Source organism: Passer montanus, unplaced genomic scaffold, assembly GCF_014805655.1.
Source record: "Passer montanus isolate IOZ18808 unplaced genomic scaffold, ASM1480565v1 scaffold59, whole genome shotgun sequence".
Taxonomy (NCBI): Eukaryota; Metazoa; Chordata; class Aves; order Passeriformes; family Passeridae; genus Passer; species Passer montanus.
The window spans coordinates 1,180,526-1,203,737 of NW_024370926.1; the positions used below are offsets into that span (position 1 = coordinate 1,180,526).

Sequence of the window (23,212 nt, forward strand, 5' to 3'; positions counted from 1 at the left end):
TCACAACTTCACCAGGACCAGATTAGAGAGGAATTTTATTTCAGTGAGACTGGGCCTTTCTATATCCAGGTTGGACAGGGCTGGGAGCAGCCTGGGACAGGGGGAGGTGTCCCTGTCCATGGCAGGGGTTGGCACTGGATCATCCCTTCCAACCTAAATGATTCTGGGATTCTCTGACTGAAGGAGCCAAGCCAGGCCTGAGGATAAGGATGTCAGCAGTGGAATTACATCTCCAGAAATCCTGGGAGCACGGATGGGAGCTGACCAGGGTTGTTCCCAGCTCCTGAAAATCACAAGCCTAAGGAGGTTTTGAAGCCACCCAGTGTGAGATTTTCCTGTAGGATTCCCAGATAAACTCATTACAATCTTTCTGTGTCCTTAATGAACTGGAGGATCCCATGGAGCTCCTTCCTCATGAGCCCAGACGAATAATTAACCCACACCCATCCAAGTGTTCCCGACAGGATTTTTGAGGTTCTGAGTCCAAGAGACAGGAAAAGACACGGCAGAAAAATTCCATGAGAATCAATAAAGGTTTCTTTTTTATTGGAATTCCCTTTTACATACACCTGTGGTTTGCCTTTTCCCGCTCGTTGCTTTGGTCCATGCAGAAAGCAGAAGTGGAGGAATGTAAAACAAATTCCTGCCTGGAGACACACACACATGGCAATGCCCCTGGAATCAAGCACGGATGGGAGCTGACCAGGGCTGTTCCCAGTGCTCCTGAAAATCACAAGCCTAAGGAGGTTTTGAAGCCACCCAGTGTGAGATTTTCCTGTAGGATTCCCAGAGAAACTCATTACAATATTTCTGAGTCCTTAATAAACTGGAGGATCCCATGGAGCTCCTTCCTCATGAGCCCAGAGGAATAATTAACCCACACCCATCCAAGTGTTCCCGACAGGATTTTTGAGGTTCTGAGTCCAAGAGACAGGAAAAGACACGGCAGAAAAATTCCATGAGAATCAATAAAGGTTTCTTTTTTATTGGAATTCCCTTTTACATACACCTGTGGTTTGCCTTTTCCCGCTCGTTGCTTTGGTCCATGCAGAAAGCAGAAGTGGAGGAATGTAAAACAAATTCCTGCCTGGAGACACACACATGGCAATGCCCCTGGAATCACACCTTTATCCTGTAGCTTTTTGGGGTTTGTGCCTCTTCTGGAGGGGAACAAGGTCTTGAAACCCACTTCAGTGTTGCAGAGGGACAAACACCCCCCTGCTCCTCTCCCTTCTGCTCTGAGTGGAAAAAGGAGCAAATATCCTGGAAAAACTCCTTTTCCCAAAGGCCAGACCCCGTGATTTGTGGTGACCACCAGGGCTGGGTCACCCTGAAGCTGCTGAGCTGAAGGGGTTCAGCAGCAGGTTTGTCTCCTCGTGGATCCTGATGGGAAGAGCTCCACCAAGGATCTGGAATGTGGGATGGGTTTGGTGCTCGGCTGTGCCTGTTCTTCCTCTTCCCCCACCACCACCACTCCTGTCCCACCAGCTCCGCCTCATCCAACCTGGCCTTCCAGAGATCCCACCTTTGACAACAAATGGCTTCTTCTCCAAGGCCACGTTGGACAGGGCTTGGAGAACCTGGGATAGTTCCATGGAACCAGAACTGGGTGGTTTTAAGGCTCCTTTCCAACCTAAACCCATCCTGGGATTCTCTGATTGCTCCTTTCCTGCAGCTCTCAAGGAAGAAGGATTTGTTTAGATAGAGGATGAGGTAAAAGACTGGCCTAGCAAGAACAGCTCAGCTCTATCTTTAGGCTGGCTCATGTCTCATAAAGCTCTGCTTTAAATCAATGCTGCTTCTCATGGTTTTGTCTCCTCTTCAGGCACCTGAGCTCCCTTCTTGGGCCACTCTTTAGTTAAGCTGGGCTTAAGCTGCTTTTCCAGTGGCTTTTCTATCCCTATTTCAGAGGATGCAACCCTGGGCATTTTGGAAACCAGGCACACACTGATCCCTCCATCCCAAACATTTTAATTCCAGGTACTTCCAGCCAAGTGTCTCCCACATCCTAAATCTCCAAATGGGGAAGCTGATACCAAGAGAAAATGAAGAATTTTAGGAGAGGAAGCTTCCCCTCAGACCTTCTCCTACCTCTGGATGTCAGGGATCCTGCTGGATTCTGGATCTGAAGGATAAAGACACCCTGAAGTCCCAGTGCCAATTAAGGTTTTGGGAACAGGGAATTTATTTGAATAATTGCCCTTTTCAGAATTTTTGGGTGAAGGCCACTCCATGGAAATCAACAAACACCTCAGTGCTGATTTTCTTGGGATCAGGATTTCATCCCAAATTGTGCCAGCACCTCTGGTTTTGCACACCCCATCGTTAGCCCAAAATCATTAACCCCCAGTCAGAGGAAATAATTAAATTCCATTGAATTCCTTAGTTAATGGGCCAGGAAAACCATTGCGCCAGTCGAAGGGAGAAGTTTCTCTGTGGGACCCAGAAAAAATGGGTCAGAATTCTGTGTTCTTAAGCTGAGTTTGTTCTAATTTACCTCTTTTGCTAGTGAAAAAAAGAAGGAAAAGTGGCAGTGAGGATGAAAAGGAAATTGTACTGACTTTGTCACACCCCACCTTCCCCCTTTTCCTCTCTTAATATTCCTCCAATTAGGAGAAATCCTAATTAGGCACTAATTTATCTCTGTCAGATCTGTCTGCATGGAAAGAAGTCAGATTTATTGGAGTTACTCCTGATTAACGGGGTGAGCTTTCCAGAACTTATCCATTCATTCCTGCCCCCTGCCAACCCCTCAGCTGATTTCCAGCCCTGGAAATGCCTCTCTGGGGACAGATTTTGGGATGTGCCATGGGTACTCAAGGGACTAAGTGCTCCCAAAGGAGACCTATCAGAGAATCAGGAATCGCTGGGATTGGAAAAGCCCCCTTGGATCATCGACTCCAACCAGACTCACCACCCCACAGCTGGGTGCAGAAACCACAGGAGCAGATGAGAGGGTGAAACTCAAATTAAACAGGAATATGTAACGTTGTATCAGCTCTAATCTCAAATCCCTGGACATGCTAGAAAGATTTCTGGGAACTCTGGAGCACTGAGATCCTTGAGGGGAGCTGTTGTTCACTTGGAGGGTGAAATGCTGGGCTGGAAACCCTTCCCTGCTCTGTGGGAAAGATTCCAGAGGAACCTGAGTTAATCTTTCTTTTAATGCTCTCCCAGGATCATCTTTCCTCCACTTGACTCCCAAATCCTGGCAAAATGTTGATATTTTTGGGAACTTTGTGTGCTCTGGGGCTACTGGAAACCTGGAAAACAGTGGAAAAAGTTGGAGGATCTGAGTTCACATGAAAGGATGGGAAGGAGAATGAAGGAGGAAAGGAAAGGAAAGGAAAGGAAAGGAAAGGAAAGGAAAGGAAAGGAAAGGAAAGGAAAGGAAAGGAAAGGAAAGGAAAGGAAAGGAAAGGAAAGGATAAATGGGATTATGTCCAGCTGATCATTGGGTGTCCTTGGATTTAATCCCAACACCGAGCCTGGTCTGTAATTCTCAGCAGAGCATTTCTGGAGCTGCAGTTGGAAGCTGGATTTGAAATCCATTCTGCAAATTGGACCTGAGTCCTGAGCTGTGCTTTAGCTCCAGAGCTGTTCTGCCTTTTCTCTGCTCTGAGTTCCCCCAACTCCCCTCAGCCGAGCAGCTCCTGCCTCATGCCAAGGAATATCAAATCCACACTGGAGCTGCTTCCAGCTGTCCTGCCCTGGAGTCCAGCTCAGAACGTCTCTGCCCACTCACTGGAGAGGTTTTATCCAGCACAGAGAACTGGGAGAAGCCAGAATTCCAGACACTGTCCAGAGCCCAGCAGAGCACTCAGCAGGACCCCAGAAAATAAACAACAATAGCTTAAGATTTCTATTTTGTTGTTTGAAATCCTCCTGGAGTGGGGCACAAACACAATGAGTGTTTTCTCTGATCTCTGTGCCCTTTTCCCATAAATCCACCAAGATTTAGGACTATTTGGGAGTAATTTCCAACCCACGACACCTGAACTCTGCCCCAGGTGTGATGAGTACAGTGAGTGATCCAAGGTGATCCAAGGAAATCACATTCCCATCCCAAAGCTCTGGATTGGTCTGGGAACTGTCAGCTGAGATTGGCTTTGAACCATAAATCCTTTTCTCCAGCCAAATTTGCACCCAGTTAAAAGGGGAAATTAAATGCTGAATTAAGTTATTTAAATAAGATTTTGGTGTTGTTTTGGAGGGATAGTTTGGAAAAAAGAATTGAAGTGTGGGAAAAGACTCCCAGAGGAAAATCCAGGCTCCAAACCTCCTACAGAGCAAAGAGCAGGCAGTGAGGATTCCTGTCAGCACTGAGGGAAGGAAAACCAGGATTAGGAGATTTATCAAGGGCCTTTAAAAGCCTTGACAGCAAATTAGTTTGGAGTTAATCACTAACTGAAGCAGATCAGATGGATTTGTGTCTCAGCAAAGTTTGTTTGGTGTCTCTGTTTGGTGTCTCTTTAAACGGCCAAGGAGGAGCTGGAAACACCAAGGAGGACTTGGGAACACCAGGGAGGACATTAAAACATCAAGGAGGACATGGAATCACCACGGAGGACATGGAATCACCAAGGATGACCTGGAAACACCAAGGAGGACACGAAAACCTCAAGGATAACATGGAATCACCAAGGAAGACATGTGAGAAAAAGAGCCCAATCTATAAATGAGGTTTCTTAACTTTTTGAAAAATCAGAACCTGAAATTAAAAATCCTTTTGGCCACTGAGTTTGTCCAGACAACCAAAAGGAATAAAAACTTTGGAGATCTTCCCTCTCTGTGGATTTTCATGGTTTAAAAAGCGGAAAATTCTTCCCAGCACTGTGGATGTTCCCTGACCTCCAGCTGATTGCCCATAAACAGATAAACAAAGCCAATCCCTGGCTAAAAAATTCAATTTTGGGAGATCTTTGTGAACTTTTTTGGCTCCAGAACAAGACAAGGAGCAGAGCTGAGGAATGATGAGGGGTAGGACAAGACATGATCTCATCTGAACCCAGACCAAGGGGAATGGAGGAGGCAGAAAAACAATTGTCTGCCCTTATCCAGGAGAAGCAGGAACGGCAAAACTGCTGCCAAAAAGTCATCCCAAAAAGTAAAAGGAAGATTAAACAGCTGTCAAATCCCAGAGAAGAGCAGGATCATGGAGCAAGGAATCCCGAGGAGAACTCTGCTGCCGTGGATGGGAATAGAAGAGGAACAATAGAGGAACCTGCCGGGGGTGAGATTCCCTGTCCAAGCCCAACATGTGGCTCTGAAGAAGAGGATGATGATCCAAAAGATTCCAGAGAGATTCCATGTGAGCCAGTCAGCCGGGATGCTGCAATGGACAGCTTGGCTTGTAGAAGTGAGAGGCTCCATGGAAATACTCCATGGAGCATTGCCAGATGTTTTCTAGGATGAGAGGAAAACGGGCACAGATCTGACACAAAGGAGGAGGGAAAACAAGGGAGAAACAGGGAACAGCTCTTTTGGATCTTTTCCTCCTCCTTGAAGTGAACTTGGGAAAGTTTTTTCCACTGTTTTTCAAGGTGGACAGGGCTTGGAGCAACCTGGGATAGTGGAAGGTGTCCCTGCCCATGGAATGAGGTGGGCCTTAAGGTCCTTTCCAGCCCAGCTCATTCTGGGATGATTCCATGACAATGATTCCATGACAACGATTCCATTACAACAACTCCATGACAACAATTCCATGACAATGATTCCATGACAACAATTCCGTGCCACGTTTGCTGCACCCCAGCTCCAGTCTGCTCTCCTCTCCATGATCCCATGTTGGATCTGAACCAGGATGGGCACAAGCCCTGTCATTCCTGCAGGATTTGTGGAGGGCAGTGAGTGAATCCTGAACTAATGAATCCTCCCCTCCAAGGTTTCTGTTTCCCATGGTTTTTGGGGCTGTGTTTCCACAGGAAAACCCCACAGGGGAGGAACCCAGGGGAACTCAGACCTTTGGATGGGGACAAACTCCTTGGGAAATGTCCTCAGCTCTGGTGATGGGGGAAGGGAAGAGAAGCCTGCTCTGGATCCGAAGGACTGGCTAAGCTCCAACAGGATCATTCCATTTGTCCTTCCTGGGCAAATCCTAACCCGAAACTGGGGCTTCTTCTCTCTTTCTAGACATGCCAGCTCTGATTCTTCCTCACTAAAATCCAGGAGGGATGACCCTGGATCTCCAGATAATCCTGATCCATAGACTTAATCAAGAGTTTGGGATCAGCCCAGGAATGATGGGAACACACTGTGACAAACAGATCCTGCTGGGCCTTAGTGGCAGTTTTCCCTCTGTTTTGGTGTCAGCATTATCCCAGTTTTTACACGGATGCTGCTCATGCACACAAACATTCAGGAAAGAAAAATCTATTTATGATTTGCAATTCAAAGGATTTAAAAAAATATTTCTTCCCCCTGCACAACCATAGTGCCTGTAATTTTCATCTACATTTAAAACCAGGTTTGATTTATTTTAATCCTAAATAATCCAGTGTTGAATTCATTTCAGTGAGAGCTGCATTTTAGGAGGGGGGTTATGTTTGTTTATAAATAAATTTATGGCTTTTGCTGATTCCTTGAATTTCTGAGGGATTGTCAAATGTTCTCAATCTTGAGTAATAAACACAAGCAAAGAGTGAGTCACTGGTTGGGGTTTTTTGGTATTTTTTCTTTGTTCCAGCAGTGAAATGATAATTTAGAAATGTTTTTGAGCCAGAAAATCAGGAGGGGTAGAAGAAGAGAGCAGGAAAATGGATTAATTTTTGAAAAGTTGATATTTTGATAACTCTTGTTTGGTGGGAAAGGGTTATGATGAGGTCTGACTTCTTTTGATGAGGTGAAACAAGAAAAGAACATCACAAATAAATATTGGCTGTCAAAGATTTCTGTTCAGGACAAGAGGGAACGGCCTCAGGCCTTTTTTCAGGCTCAGGGTGGACACCAGTAGGAATTTCCCCATGGAAAGGGTGATCAGCCTCAGAAGGAGCTGCCCAGGGAGGTTTGGAGCTCCCATCCCTGGAAGTGTCCAAGAAATTCCTGGATGTGGCACTCAGAGCTGTGGTGGGGATTGGGCACAGCTTGACTTGATGACCTTGGAGGGCTTTTCCAGCCTCAGGGATTCTGGGATTCTGTGACCTGCAATAGATGGAGAGGAGCTCCAGCTCCTGTCAGAACCTCACAGCCACCACATCCCCCTCCAGGTCTGAATCCAAACCTTGGAGATGTCAGAGGGAGGAGACTTTATCCCGGATTCCACCAGGCTTTGGTCAGGCCCTGATCTGAGAGGTTGATAAAGATGTAGGACACAAAGTCAGGATCCCACCTGCTCTTCCTGACTTCCTTCAGAGTCTGGGGAAATTAATCCTTAATTAGCCCTCAGAAGAACAGCTAATGGAGTCTTCCTCCACATGAGATTGTGGATTAATTGTCCAGAGAAACTGTGGATACTCCATCCCTGGAAGTGTTGGCAGGGCTTGGAGCAACCTGGGATAGTGGGAAGTGTCCCTGCCTTGGCAGGGGGTGGAACAAAGTGACCTTTGAGGTCCCTTCTAACCCAAACCAGTCTGGAATTCTGTGAGGAGAATGTGAAGAGTGAGGAACAATCCCGAGTTTTAAGAAAGGACTGAAGCCGTTTTCCATGAGCACCCACAAAAAGGGAGGGCTGAGTTTTCCACCCTAGGAGCTGATTTTGGCCACAATCACCCCTCTGGGATGTGCACCTTGGTGGTTCCCTCTCCAACTCCCCCTCTGGAAGAGCAGGAATGCCGCACATTCCGATAACCACATCCAACCCTAAAATTGTACCAGTTCCTGCCTTGCTCCCAGGATTCAGGGAAAGGAGAGGACAATCCCTGCCTGCCTGCATGAGCTGTTAACCCTCCCCACCACAGAAGAGCATTTTGCCACGGAGTGAGAATTCCCAAGGGAAGAAGATCATGGAACTGGTGGTACCCAACATGTGACCGACGGATGGCGGGGCCTTCCCCAACCCTGTGTGTGTCGCCAGGCAGATCCACAGGCAGAGAACAAACCAAACCCAAGCCACTGCCCCCCAGGGTGGCTTGTCCCCTCCCAGGACGATGGCACTGCACCCTCCCTGCACGCCTCCTGCTTTCCTGGGGGACGCTCCCGTCCTCCTTGGCCGCCCACACTCTCCGAGGGATCCAAGGACCACGCAGGGCTCTGCAGCCCTCCCTGGTGAGCTCCCAGGATCTCCGGTGTCCAGCAGGTCTGGAGAGCTCTGTTATCACCAGGACAACGTGGAACATGGAATTCATGGATGGCATCACCCACTGGCCACGCTGGTGGCTCACTTTTTTTCCCCCCCCCAAATAACTTAATCTCTCATTCCACAGAACAGAGGAGCTGCATGGAAACCCTTGGAATCCGCTGCATGGCCTGATGGTCTTTTCCCACTACATGCTCTCCAGGAATCTTTTTTCATCCTTTGGCTGAATTTTTTTCTTTCCTCCTCCTGTCCTTACATCACTGTCTCTCTCTCCTCTTCCACAAGGACCGTGGGTCTGTCTCCATCATAAAGCCCGGAGCCATTCAGGTATTCCTCATCTTTGTTGTACTGCTCCGGGCCGGAGGAAGGCATGGAATTCTCTGAAATGGAGCCATTTTTCACATAACCTGGCAAATTCCGGTGGCCGTTGAGGGTCCCTGGAATAAGTCTCGTGTTGAGGTGGAGGGCAAGCGCCCCTCTGGTGGCTACATTTGTGATGCTGGTGTGGGAAACCATTGGTCCATAACTGTAGGTTGTGCTCCCACTCCGGGCTTTCCTTTTAAAGTCAAGTGCTAAAGTCCACCTGCTCCATGACTTCTTTATTTCTGCTTGGACCTGAGGGGAAAAAAAAGAGGGGAAAAAACCCCATGAGTGGGAGAAGAAAAATACCAGAAATATGTGGTGTCCATAGATGGAATGGGTGGGAAACTCTGTGGGGACTTGGAATTTCATGGTCTTTATGGGTCCCTTTCAACTCAGGAGAATCTGTGATTCCATGAAGTTGGAATAAATTCATATTAAATAAATAATAAATTCACATTAAATCTGCCCTTTCCAAATGAAATACTGGACACTGGGAAGCTTGAATGGCTGAAAACATCTGGCTGGAAAGGTGGGATAGCTCTGCCCAAAGGTTAAGGGAGAGAAGCACATCCAGGAGGGAATTGTCTCAATGTCCCATAAAAATCACGTGTCAGTGGGAAAACCACCTTGAGAGGCACCTGAATCCTGAGAAAATTCCCTAGAACGGGAATTTTAGACTGGGTCTAAAGTAGGTTGCTAAATTTAGGATGAGATCAATTCCCTTTAGATTTTATCCTCATTTTATCTGCAGAAAATAAACAGTTATTTTAAAAGTTTTATTTCCCCTTAAAATCCATAAATTTAGGTTATAAATTCCCTTCCCTTAAAATACATAAATTTAGGTAATAAATTCCCTTTAAAATCCATAAATTTCATTTTATGCCAGTCTGTGGAAGTTCTTCCCTCGGGTGCAGCCAGTGACCATCCACTTTCTTAATTAGCAGTAATAGAGGGAATTAATGGAAATACAGAAAATAAAGTATATTATTCTGGAAATAGATAAAAAAGTCAAAAGAGCCAGGAGAAATCCAGATTTTTTTTGTTAATCAGTGACTCTATCAGTCCATTTTTCCCCCTAATTTGAAATAAAGCAGCATTAAGCAGCACTTGTGCTAGGAAATTAAAAATTCCACATTTTTTCTCCATTAGCTGCTTCCAGTAGCTCATTTATCGGTACCATGCTGACCTGGGGGTTTTCCACCAGAAAAAAAAATGAGGATTTTAATTTTTTATGGGGACTGAGAGACCTCGGACTGCAAGATAAGTTTGTTTATTATAGAAAAGTGAGGATGTGCTGATGTGCATCCACCTGGGTGTGGAGTTAACCCAAGAAGGGAGGGAATTAAGATGTTCATGACTCACCTCTCCATTGCAAAAACAGTATATGATGGCAACAAAAAATCCCTGGAAGGAGGAAGAAACAACAAATTAATGGGAATTTAGGGAAATTTGGGTCTCTTTTCTGCCCAGCACCCCCAGGCTTGTCTGAGATTGGGGACATTAAAAATCTTCTGTGGAAAATGTGTGTGAGAAATGTGGGATTGTTCAGTGGGGCAGGAGAGGGAAACAGAAAATTCCCTGTGGATGGAGCTCCTGGTGGACAAGGAGCCAGCAGAGTGTCCTGGGAGACAAGAGGCCAACGGGATCTTGGGGAGCATTGGGAAGAATTGGGAAGAACATTTTTTGCTGGACAAATTTCCCATTTTCTTGTTGCGTTTTGCAAGTCGAAAACAGATTTGAGGCTCAAATGTTTTCAAATCCCCTCATGAATTAATTCTAGTGTACTGTAAACCCAGCCCTGCTTCCAAAGGCAGCCTTGCACCCACATTCCCCTCCTCTCCCTGCTGAAATTCCCATGTTTTCCCAGAGTTCTGATACCTGGAAAGAGTTGAACAGCATTTCATAGTGCATTTGAACTTGCCAAAGAATCCCTGACACGTCTGTGTATGGCATAGCCATGAAAACAATATAGTGAACGCCAAACAGAGGCATAAGGACGAGGGTAGATTTCAGCAGCTTCCTGTGGGAAAAAAAAGGGAAAAAAAGGGAAAAAAGGGGGGAAAAAAAGGGAAAAAAAGGGGAAAAAAAGGAAAAAAAAAAGAATTAATGCATAGATAAACCTCCCCAGCATCACCAGCCCAGCCAGGTTTGTCCCTGGGTATGAGCTGCTCATGGTTTTCTCCTTGTCCCCTTGGATATGGAATGCCTACACAGGTGCTGTGGAATTCCACCTGAATTTCCAAACTGTTGGTTCATGCTCCAGCGTGGGCCAGTCCAACCCTCGACATGGCCCTGTGTGATGCTGGAGGTGACAACACTGAGGTGGCTTTTCCAGCCTCAGACCAACTCCAGGTTTGGGTCAGGATTATGGTGGGGAAGGTGGAAAGGAACAAAAGGAATTTGTGCTGCAATTCCAGCCCTCAGTCTCCAACTAAAATCCACCAAATCCCCTTATCCCTAAAGGATGATTCTCCATCTTCCCGTGGTCCTACACGACCCGCAGTGGCTGCCACTGCTTGAGCAGGAGGGTGGAGAATTGACTTCCAGAGGTCTTTTCCAACCTCAACCACTCTGTTGAGGCAAGACAGGAAAATCCACCCTGGATCAGTGGCTCCTGTGCAACGAGCAGATCTGGAGCAGAGGGAGATGGGTTAGGAGTGGAATTACTCCAGATATTTGGAGAAGAGGACAGAGCAGAGGTGGACACTCCTAGGAGGTGCTCTGGGCTTCAGCATCACTTGGAAAAGCTCCTTTTTCCAGGGAGCAGCTCCTCCTCAGCACAGGATCAGTGCTGGGGACTCCACGGAGGCACCACAACCCGGAGTATTTGGCTGGGCTGGCTCCGGAGGGAATCAGCTTTGCCTGGAAGTGACATTAATTGAGGGATTAGACCTCGTGCCAAGAGTTCCAGCAAGTGGCCGAGTGCAGCAGGGATCGGGAAGGGCAGGAATCACTCCCAGCAAGGCCCGGCACCGCCTCTGTCCAGTGCCTGCAAACCACCGAGGGAATTTAACACTTTAAAAGGAGCGGGCCACATCCAAACCATAATTAATGGCAAAGCTTCAGCCAGGGAGAAGTAAATAAATGGATAAATCAGAGCCCTGACAGGGCAGAGAGGAAAACTGGGAGGTGTTTTCCTGCCAAATCTCCCTCCTGCCTCAAATGTGTGTTTGGAGAGGGAGGTGGGAGTGATGAGCTCATGGTTTACATCCCAAACCATTCCGCTCTCCCCCCTTCCCAAATGTCCTGTTGGGCAGTCCAGGAGATCCTGAGAAGCCTTGGGAGCTCTCAAGCAGCCGTGGTGTCCCAGCAATCTGATTTTTCCATCCAATTTTTGACCATGCTACAAATAACCTGAATTATCAAGGGAGATGAGCTGGCAGAACAAAGGAAAACCAAACAAAAAATGAAACTAAACTGGAATCTTTTTTTCAGTTCAGCCAAGGCACTGAAACACCCGCTCAAGGGCAGTTTAACCAATAGGCCAAGCTTAACAAAGCACAGGAGGGAAATAAAAATAAGCAAATAAACTGATACAAGTTTTATGGCCTTCAACAGCACAAACAATGTTTTATTTTTGCACTTTGGGTTCAGAAACTGGCTGAAGAGCAGGAATTCTTCCCGAACCTCCAGCAGGCTGGATTTGAAAGGCTTAGGAGAGTTTTAAATTGCTCTGGTTCATTCTGCATTACAGTTTGAAGACAACAAACTTTTCGAGTTATTTTGGGTGGCACCAGTGTCACCCTGGGCTTTCTCCACAGCCAAGGGGGACCAAGGTCTTTGTCCCATCCCAGAAAGGGGACAGGGCAGGTGACACTCACCTGTACTGTTGTCTCGAGTCGCACCTCCCTGCATTCGTCTCTCGGAGCTTGGTTGCGAGGACTCTGATAATATTGATAAAGAGAATAAAATTTACCTGCAGGGACAAGAAAACAAACAACAAAGAAATGAGAGCCGTTAAAAAAATTGATGAAAATGGTGGAGTTGTTCAGTTGACGTTTCCCCCAGGTGAGGCAGGGCCTGGGACTGGGGGGAAGCTCCTCCTGTGGAAGGGATGATCATTCCAGGAATGATCCTGGGGTTTTTAACCTTCAGGGAGAATATGGAATGGCTCATGAGGTGTGGACATCTCACATGGAAACATCTGAGCCAGCCAGACCAGCAGGAACCTGGAGGAAGCCAAAATTAGGTTTTATTTGTATTTACAGCCCAGCTGGGATTAAGATCCCCTCAGGATACCAGGAACACTCGTAGGATGTCTTCCCACATTTCCATGTGCAAAAGGAAAGAGGAACAAGACCAAGGCACCATGGTGAAGACACAGAGTGGACCTAACTGGAGATGACAGCTCAAGAATGCAGAAGGGCAATGAAACTGTTGGATTTCTCCCATATTCCCACTTCCTCTGGGAAGTGTTTAGGATGGAGCAGGCGAGGACAGTCAGGGAATATCATCTACTGCCTTTCAGGGAGACACATCTGTGAACCCAACTCGTGGCCAGCTGCTCAAGATAATTCCAGTGGTGCCTTGGAACAGACTGCCCCAGGAAGAAGTGGAATCACCATCTTGGGAAGTGGTGGAATTCTCATCCTGGGAAGTGGTGGAATCCTGTGTGGATGTGGCACTTGGGGACAAGTGTTAGTGGTGACCGTGGTGGTGCAGGTTGGACTTGACCTGGGAGAACATTTCCAACCTTCGTGACTCCATCATTCCAGTCTTGTCTTACAAGAACCCCCTGAGGAAAATTTAATGGCAACACCTCATGGAGCAGAAAGATGGGCTGGCATTGGGGAGATTCCCATCTTTGTAGAGCTCTTCAGAGCTTGGTTTCCCTGGATCCCACCAGCTGCTGGCCCAGCCAAACCCTTCCATGGGATTATGGAGAGGGTACAGGCAGGAACATCCTGTATCCTCAGTGAGCAGATCCACGCTGTTGGATAATGCCTACGGATTCCTCTGGAGCCTTCAGCATCTTGAGACACCGAATTACCACACCACACACTGGCTTGGAGTTTTTGGGAGGAACCATTATGAACCTCAAGCTGGATTATCCAGGAGATTTCCTTGGATTCATTTTGGCTGGAGCCAGAGCAGATCCATGTTCTGGCATTTCCATGACAGAGATTTCTCCCTAAAACCATTGAAGAGTTGTTCTCACAGTCAGTTATCCTCCCTGGGAAAACCAGGAATTCCCTGAGCTGCTGAGCCAGCAGGGCCTGGTTTGCCATGGCTTTGTCACCTGTGGTTGGATTCCTCCTTCTTTGAGGAGGTGCAAGCTTGTTTGGAAATGTTCTCCATAAAAAAATCAGGGAAGGTCATGCCACACCCTTTCTGTCACTGGGGCATGAGAGAAAATTCTCTCCCATATCCATTTCCTCATTTTGATGAGGTTTGTGGGAATTTTACATCCCTGCAACACCATTCCCTGAGTTCCATTTGGCTGAAATTTCCTGACTGACACAGAAATTATAAAGGAGGAACGGACAGACCGACAGGCAGGGAAGGACAGAGCCTGGGGGCATTTAATTCCTTGGAAAACATCTGAAAGGGAAAAACCAAGCAGGATTTATGTCTCTATAGGAGCTTTTCCAGCTTTAAAGGCTCCAAAGTAGGATCTTGTTCTGCATTTTTCTGCAAAATTAAAGATGCTCAACCTTATCACACCCAGAAGGGAAACTCCTCTGATTTCCCCAAATATGCTAAATTTGAAAAGAAATCCAGACAAAGGAATCACATCCAAATTAGCAGAAAGTGGAGAGATTTTAAACCCCTCAGCCTCTAAAATCTCGTCCAGAAAATGCAGGACTTAGTCCAGCAACGTGGGAATGGCAGAAGCAGCCAAGTGAACAATATGAACCCACAGAAATTAAACAGACACAACCCACAGAATATTTTTGCATAATAAACAGCTGGATTTGCAAATTGCCAGGGCACCGGCACAACCTCCTGGAGAAACCTTATTTTTCCAAGGATAAGCCTCAATTGGGCTCTTTCTCCTCTGCTAATTGGCCTTCAAATGAAATGCGATGGGACCGCTGGAATTAATTTAATTGAACCATCTGAACTTTTTTCTCCAGCGTCTGCTGTTCCATTTCCAAAGATGTGGTCTTGGTGATGCGTTTCTTCCAAGGAATTTCTGGAGCCAGGTGGAGCATTTCCACCAAAAGGATGAAATCCAGGCTCCCCAAACCCCAAAGGTCTCACCTAATGGCACAGAAGAGCACATCCATCTCGGAAAATTTCCTGCTCTTTGTGTGTCTGCTGCTCTTCTCACCCACACTGGGCATCTTCCAAGGCCTCCTGATTTGGGAGGCAGGAGGAAGAGCCTCATTCCAAACCCTCTGGACTGTGGAAAGATTCCTACCAGCTCCACGAATGGATGAGTGGAAAGGGAGATGGGATCTGGGGGAGTGCGTGAGCTCTTTGACATGGATTCTCCTCTGCTTTGGAGTCTCCTTCTTTGACATGGATTCTCCTCTGCTTTGGAGTCTCCTTCTTTGACATGGATTCCACTGGGAGACTGAGCAATGGAGAACCCCAAATAAAGAGAGGTGGGAAGAGGGTAATTAATGAATTCATTATTTAGGACATAATTTAATTCACCTGGTGCAGATATATATATATATATATATATAACATTATAATGCCCTCTCCAGCTTTGGAGAGCTCCTCCTGTGTTGGGATAATGTCACTTGGATCCTTCCTTTCCCCTCTGGCTCCTGGGAGGGGGTTGGAATAATCCACCCTCAGTGAATAAAGATCCAATCAAAGCTGGGATGGTTTCATTTCCCTTCCCACCTCAGGCTTCCCAAACTTTTACCAGCTCAGAAATAATGGGATGACCCTGAAAAATTCCTGGGAAAAGCTTTGGTCCAGCTACAGGTCCCAAGTTCCATCTGTTCTGACTGGAGATGGCTGGTAAGAATGTGTTATGATACCTGAGAGTTTCCAAGGTCACCTGTGTTGGAAATATTGCCTTGAATGTTTGTTTTATTGATGATTTTCGGGTCTTAGCCATAAAAATGTGGGATTTTTTTCTCATTGAATTAACTCACAAACCCTTCTGCCATATTCAGCTGCCAAAATTCCAAGCAGGACAAACATGAACCCCTCAAAGTGGACCTGGAGGAATTATTATAAGGCAGGATTTTTGATAACAGGGTGATTGGAGTAGGAAATCCTGGATCAGCTCTTCCCAAGGACCCAAAGGCCTCCCAGCCCCTCACTCATCCCATACTCACCACGATAGCTGCCAGGATGGGCACCTGAATAATCCACTTTAAATTGCCAGCACTCAAGTCCCAACACCTGAGGAGAGATGGACATCCTGTCAGGAAAGCACTGGAAGAGCAATCGACTCAAGAGTTCCGTAGGAAAAATCCCCCTGGAAGGATGAGTTCCTCCAAAGCCTGGTGGAAGGATCTTGCTCTAACCCTTCCTGCACTCAGTGAGACTTGGGAATATCCCTTTTCCTGCTGTTATGCCACTAAAAAAATGAGAATATTCCTATGGTTGGGATGGTTCTGCTCTCCAGAGGGTGAAGTTCTTTCCAGCTCTTTCCACACCCATCCAGATTCGTCCCTTCTGGGCAGGAACAGATCCTTTTCCACTTCTTCACTTCCTCACCAGAAAAAAAAATCCCTACATTAAAAGTAACCCAGGTTTTATGAACACAGGAGAGGCTGAACTGATGTGGGATCACAGAATCCTGGAATGGGTTGGGTTGGAACGGACCTTAAAGATTATTTAAATCCCAATCCCTGCCATAGGAGAGAGGTTGCTCCAAGACCTGTCCAACTTGGCTTTGGACATTTCCAAGGATGAGGCAGCCACAGCTTCTCTGGGTGACTTGTGCCAGGGTTTCCCCACCCTTACAGGGAAGAATTTTTCCCAATATCCCATCCATCCCTACCCTCTGGCAGTGAGAAGCCATTCCCTGTGTCCTCTCCCTCCAGTTCCTGATGAATAATCCCTTCAGTTTCCCTGTAGGCCTCTTCAATCCTGGATATGTCCCTGCTCATGGCAGGGGCTTGGATTAGGTGACATTTAAAGGTCTTTTCCAACCCAACCATTCCATGATTCCCCCTTGGAATAAACCTGCACAACTTCCCATGGGGACAGGTGGTGATGGGGACAGTGCTGGGGTTCCACACTCATTTCCTGGGGGTTTCCTTCAACCCTGCCCTTGCAGCCAAAATCCCCCAAAATCTTTTATCTCCATCCACCTTCTGTCCTTATCCCAATGAGGACTGGGAGGGCCAATTAGTGATGATGTTGGGATGTTGGGATGTTGGGATGTTGGGATGCAGTCCTCCATCTGCCAAGGAGGAACAGGCTCTATTTGCTCCCAGGAGTTTCCAGCAGCCATTGGAAAAGCTGACTCAGCGTTAATTATTCTGTTGGAATTCTCTGCAGCTCTGGAGAGAGGAATGCCACAGCTTTTCCTTATCTGATCCAGGTAACCCCCACATGGCATTGGCAGTTTTCCCAGGCCAGCTCCTCAGGGAAGGCGAGGCTGGAAAGCCACCAGTGCTCCCTGGAACCTCTGTGAGGATGAGCGGGTGTCATGGATGTGTCACCCTTCAGCAGCTCTGCTGATCCACCCAACCAAGCCTGGAGCTGAAATCCCCTTTGGAAAGCAGTGTCTTCCCATGCAGAGCCATTTGGGAATGTCTGGGGACCCTCAGATGGAGGATCCTGGGAACATGGAAGTCCTTGTGTGGTCAGGCCTGTGAGTTTTGGGGGAAAGGCCAGGTTGGACAGGGCTTGGAGCAACCTGGGATAGTGGAAAGAGTCCCTGCCCATGGCAAGAGTGGAATGGGATGAGCTTTAAGGTCTCTTCCAACCCAAACCATGCTGGGATTGCAAAATCCATGGAGAAGTTACAGTTCTACCACTCCATCACCACCAAATTCTCTAACTGCGCTGCAGCTGCTGTGTCCCAAACTCATTTCTGCTCATTCAGGATTTTAAGGATCCCTGTCTTGTCCCTGCCCAGCTGTGACACAGTCCCCTTATCCCCAGGGATAACAACTGCAGGTATTCCCATTTATTGGATCCTGCAAAACGAAAGGAAAAATTATCCTTCCCTTCCATCCACCGCTCTCCATCTAAAGTTAATGATGTCACAATAGAATTCCAAATTTATCTGGTTCTTTTTCCTTTTGGAGTCACCCATAAATCCCACAAAACTCTGCACATAAAAGGGAGAGAAGGAAACCCAGTGGGACTTACTCTGTGTCGGCCAGAGTGGCTCTGACGCTGGCCCACACTGTGACAAACACAGCAGGGAGTCCTGCAAAAGAACACAGGTGACACGAGGTCAGTGGGGACCGAGGGCTCCGGCACCAAAATTCCAGGTGGAGTGGGTTAGGGGAAGGAGGAAGGAGCAGCTTTTAATTATTCAGGCATAACTGAGCCTTGGAAAGGCTGAGCTTTCACATCTGAGAGCTGAACTGGTTCAGTCTGGGGTGCTCACAACAAAGACATGGAGGGGCTGGAGCGTGTCCAGGAGGGAAAGGAGTTGGGAAAGGTCTGGAAAACTCCTGAGGGAGCTGGGAAAGGGGCTCAGCCTGGAGGAAAGGAGGCTCAGGGGGGACCTTGTGGCTCTGCACAGCTCCTGACAGGAGGGGACAGCCGGGGGGGTCGGGCTCTGCTCCAGGGAACAGGGACAGGAGGAGAGGGAATGGCCTCAGGCTGGGCCAGGGGAGCTCAGGGGGTAAATTTGGAAAATTCCTTCCCCAGAAGGGGCTGTTACACATTGGGACTGCCCAGGGCAGGGGGGAGTCCCCATTGCTGGAGGGATTAAAATCTCTGTGGATGTGGCACTTGGGGACATGGTCAGGGGTGGCCTTGGCAGTGCTGGGAACGGTTGGACTTGGTGATCTCCGAAGTCTGAGAGTGCTGGAACCTGAGAGACTGAAACTGGCTTTGGCCAACTCATCCCATGGGAAGCAGAGAACTCTGCTCTGGAGCCAGGCTGGAAGAGCTGGGAATGCTCCCCTGGAGAAGGGAAGGATCCAGAGAGAGCTCAGAGCCCCTGGCAGGGCCTAAAGGGCTCCAGGAGAGCTGGAGAGGGACTGAGGACAAGGCGTGGAGGGACAGGACACAGGGAATGGCTCCCACTGCCAGAGGGCAGAGATGGGTGGGATATTTGGAAGGAATTCCTGCCTGGGAGGGTGGGGAGGGGCTGGGATGGAATTCCCAGAGCAGCTGTGGCTGCCCCTGGATCCCTGGAAGTGTCCAAGGCCAGGTTGGACAGGGCTTGGAGCAGCCTGGAATAGTGGGAGGTGTCCCTACCCACTGTAGAAGGTGGAATGGGATGATCCCCAAGACCCCATCCAACCCAAACTATTCCATGATTCCAATGGTTTTACGCAGCACACCTTCTCCAAGATATTTCCTCCCTTCCTTCACATGAAGGAGAGGGTAAAGCAAGAGTCAGGCTCTGACAGTTTTTCACAGAAAATCCCTGGATGGATTGGAAGCTCTGTTAAATACAAGAGACCTGGTGCACGAAGCAGAGAAATGCTAAAATTTAGGATTGTGCTTCCAAAATATCCAGCCAAAGGTTCATTCCCAAAGGAGCCATCCTGATTTCAGCACAGCTACCCCAGGCCATCATCTTTTCCCTATGAAATGTGGAAAAAAATTTCCCCAATATCCAAATGCAACCTTGTATTTATTTTTTTTTAGGGTCCAGTTATTTGTACAACTGAGTCCCCTACTGGCTTGCCTTAAAAAGCAGGATCCAATCCACAGTAGCTTCCACAAATTTGGGAAGAATGACCCCTTTCAGGTGGAAAAAAAATTATTAAAAAATAAATAAAGGCGACATTTATCAGCGGGGACTGTGAAGAGGCTGTTCCCAGTCTAAGCTCACTGGGGCTCGGGGATAAGCCCAGGCTTAACTTTCAGCATGCACTTAAGTCTCATTAGGGTGCTTAAAGGTTTTCCTGACCACGGGGTGTGGAGCAGGGACGGCTGTGTCCCAAACCCAGGGACAACGGGGCCCTTATCCAGGCTGGGAGCTGGGAATGCCGAGGTAATATAAGAAAGCATAAATAATTAAACACAGAGCCTCACTCAGGCCCAGCGCTCCTACAAAGCCACATTTATAAGGAATTCATCCCGCTCCACAATTCCCTGTGCTGCTGGCACTGGGAAGAAAATCCTTGACCTGTCGCACTGGGAACTTGGAGTGAGGGAAGTGAGGGCTCGGGGAAGGTGACAGGCACCAGCTCGTTCCTCCTCTCTGCCAGCCACCCCTTCCAGGCTCTGGAAAATCATCCAAGGTTTAAATGGATTGAATTTTTTGGTGCTCTTCTGAGGAGCTGCCATGTTGAAAGGCTGTCCATGGGATATTGGATATTCCCACAACAGTGAAGCTCTAAGTCTGAGGGATGGATTTTTTGGGAGATTTGGATATACTTGACAGGAATCTGTTCCTCTCTTGCCTGTCCTGAGCTTCAGAAGAGACACAATTCCCATTCTTAATTATCTTGTGCTGACTTTGAGCTGCCAACCGAATAAAAATTACCCAGGAGAAAACAGTTATCCCTAAAAATCCCAACACGTGCATGGATGGATGGATGGATGGATGGATGGATGGATGGATGATGGATGGATGGATACATGGATGGATGGATGGTTGGATGGATGGATGGTTGGATGGATGGATGGATGGTGGATGGATGGATGGTGGATGGATGGATGAATGGTGGATGGATGGATGGATGGATGGATGGATGGATGGATGGATGGATGCATGGATACATGGATGGATGGATGATGGATGATGGATGGATGATGGATGGATGGATGGTGGATGGATGGATGGATGGATGGATGGATGGATGGATGGATGGATGAATGGATACATGGATGGATGGATGATGGATGGATGGATGGATGGGTGGATGGATGGATGGATGGATGGATGGATGGATGCCCTTCCCGACTCCAGCCCAGCCCCTGCCGTGCCGTGAGCGACTTGTACAGAATCCACATTGTATGCGCTGTGCATTTCCAGCCACACACACAGTGTGTACAATGCAGGTGCTATAAAGTCAGGAATCTCCCCAGCAGCCAGAAAATGGGAAAGATCTTCTGGCCACCCCACCCCCTCGAGGGCCTTTCCCATGTCCTTGTCTCAAAATGGAAAAATGAGAAAAATGGGTTTCATGCATGTGGAGTGAGGGAGTGACTTCTGGAATGGAGTTTACGAATAAAGTCCTTGTGTAGGTCTGGGAATTCTGGTCTCAATTCCCTGGGATTTAAAAGCTTCTCTGAGGAACAATGCCTGTGTTTTATGAGTCCCTCTGTGTCCCTTTTTCCTGATGTTTAATGGGAATAACAATAATACTTTTAAGGCCTCTGGTCCTGATTGGTACACATTTTTCAGGGCAGGATTATTCCTGCTTGGATTCAATGCAGAGCTCATCATCATGGATTTTTGGGGCACCTCCCACCATCCTTTTTATCTTTTCCAGGTGCCCCTGCAATCCCCAGTTTGCTGAAATCCAGGGCAGCCCAGGCATGTGTGTGAGAATTAACGCCGTGTGAAGGAGAAATGCCAATGGGATCAGCTTGGGTTTCCTGGCTATTGGTCATGGTTCCTAAACTTCCTTCAAAAAAACAGCTGCAGGGAGCTGGGAGTCTCCCAAGGGATTTATTGTTGCCCATAATGTCATTATTTATTTATTTTGGGTGGGTGCTGGCATGGAATGAATTCCTTTCCATCAGCAGGGTCTCCCTTGGAAGAAGGGAATTGAGGACTTTGATGGAGCTTGTGCCAGTGAGGATGTGGATTGAAAATACTGGACAGAAATCCGTGGAGACGACATCAAAGAATTGCTCTTTGTCCTGCTTTTCCAAGAAATAAGATGTTTCAGAGTGATTTTCGCTCCCTGTTTCTACCTTGGAGATTTCCAAGCAGGACAAATTCAATGCTGATTATTGCCAGAATATTCCAGTTTTGGGGGCAAGCCTGTCTTTTCTGTGGAATTCATCCCTGGTTCCCTGTCACTCATTGCTGCGGTGTGGGCAGGATCCAGTGCCCGCTGCAGGGAACTGGAATTTTTCCACTGTCTCCAGTGGCTCCTGGATTGGTTTGCCCTTTCCAGTGCCCAAAAATTATCCAAACAATCCGCCTGAGCGGGTGCCTGTGCGGACATTATCATCCCAATCCAAACAAAGCAATCCCCACTGCCACCGGAGGGATCGTGTGTTCTCATTCCAGAGGAATTTCCACGGGGCAGCCTCAGGCTCCTGGAAGCCCAGGGATGCTGGCTGTTGTGACAGGTGTGACTCCAGCCCTGTGGTCGCTCCGATAAAATGATTATTCCCTGGGAGAACTTGGGAGAGCTAACGAGAGCAATCCCTGCCTGTCCCAATTTTTTCCTTTGGTTTTGCTTGTTAAACACATGGCATTATTTTCCAGCTGCTTCCCTCTCCTCCCGAATTCCCTCTGGGGAATTGCTTCTTTAAGTCTGCTCTTTGCAGTTTAATGTTGTTTTTTGAGAGCGAGTTTTTACAGAGCCTGAAGGTTTGGATGAAGATGAGTTTATTTCTCTTTTCTAATTTAATTTAGTTGGGGTTTTGTTCATTTGCTTTAGCAAAGAGGTGCCATCCAAAGCCCTCTCCGGCCCTCAGCAGCTGAGATAAGAAATGCCAAATTCCCAAAATAGAATCCCAGAATGATCTGGGTGATGAGGGACCTTAAATCCCATCTCATTCCACCCCCTGCCAAGGGCAGGGACAACTTCCACTGTCCCAGGTTGCTCCAAGTCCCATCAAATATCTCTTAATTTGTTAATTTTCCCAAAATTTTTCCAGCCATCCAGGACCAGGCTTTTCCTGAGAGATGGATTCCCACTTTGGAATATTTCTGTATTTACACTTCCCATCATTATCATCTGGCAGCACCAGAAGTTTCTGACATATGGAGCAGTTGAACAGGAGTTTTGGAAGCAGCTCCTTCTCTGTATGCCATTTGGGAAGGAGAAAGGCTGGGGAAAGCCCTATCCTGGAGTATTGAATCCCAAAAATCTGCAATCCTTCATCAACTCAGTTCTGGGTTCCCTGCCTTGCTCCGAGCTCCACTGTTAAGGACAGCCACCAACTTTTTTCCATAAAAATCTCATTCTGGAATGGGGGTGGGGGTGGTGCAAACCTGAACCTTGCCCTAAAAATGCACTCAGGATGTGGCCAGGTAGATTTGGAGTGTGGAATTTGGGAAGTAGGGCTGTGCCAGGTAACCACAGCCCCCCTGGACAGGTTTTCCTGCTAATTCCTGTTTAAACCCACACCCCATTATCCTTCCTTACATCCTCAAGGATCATCGGAAACATTCCCTGTTCTCCTCCCAACCTCCAGACTCCGAGACAACTGTGGGCAGTTGTTTTATTGTCCCAGCACCTCGTAACTCCTGGGAAGCCAAAATTAAAGCCAGGAGTGAACAGAAATCCCATTCTCCTCTGAAATGTGCGTGCCCAGAACGTCTTCTCCTAATAAGCCCCTTCCCTGCACCCACATCCCGCCCCTTTCTCGTTACTCAGGGAAAAGATGCCCAAGTTGAAAGAAAAGGAAAATAAAAAACTCTTCCCCACAAATTGC

The 23,212-nt window shown here is 47.6% G+C and overlaps 1 protein-coding gene across 1 annotated transcript in view; it reads right to left on the reverse strand.

The window, feature by feature from the left end:
• Positions 1-957: 957 nt before the first annotated feature.
• Positions 958-23,212, reverse strand: part of PTH1R (parathyroid hormone 1 receptor) — a 92,569-nt gene continuing 70,314 nt past the window's right edge. Inside the window, exons 8-13 of the mRNA XM_039726539.1 lie at positions 17,831-17,891; positions 15,838-15,904; positions 12,418-12,512; positions 10,475-10,616; positions 9,959-10,000; positions 958-8,848 (exon numbers count right to left, since the gene is read on the reverse strand). Coding sequence (XP_039582473.1) covers positions 8,486-8,848; positions 9,959-10,000; positions 10,475-10,616; positions 12,418-12,512; positions 15,838-15,904; positions 17,831-17,891 — 770 coding nt within the window. The 3' untranslated portion in view covers positions 958-8,485. The remainder of the gene's footprint in view (positions 8,849-9,958; positions 10,001-10,474; positions 10,617-12,417; positions 12,513-15,837; positions 15,905-17,830; positions 17,892-23,212) is intronic.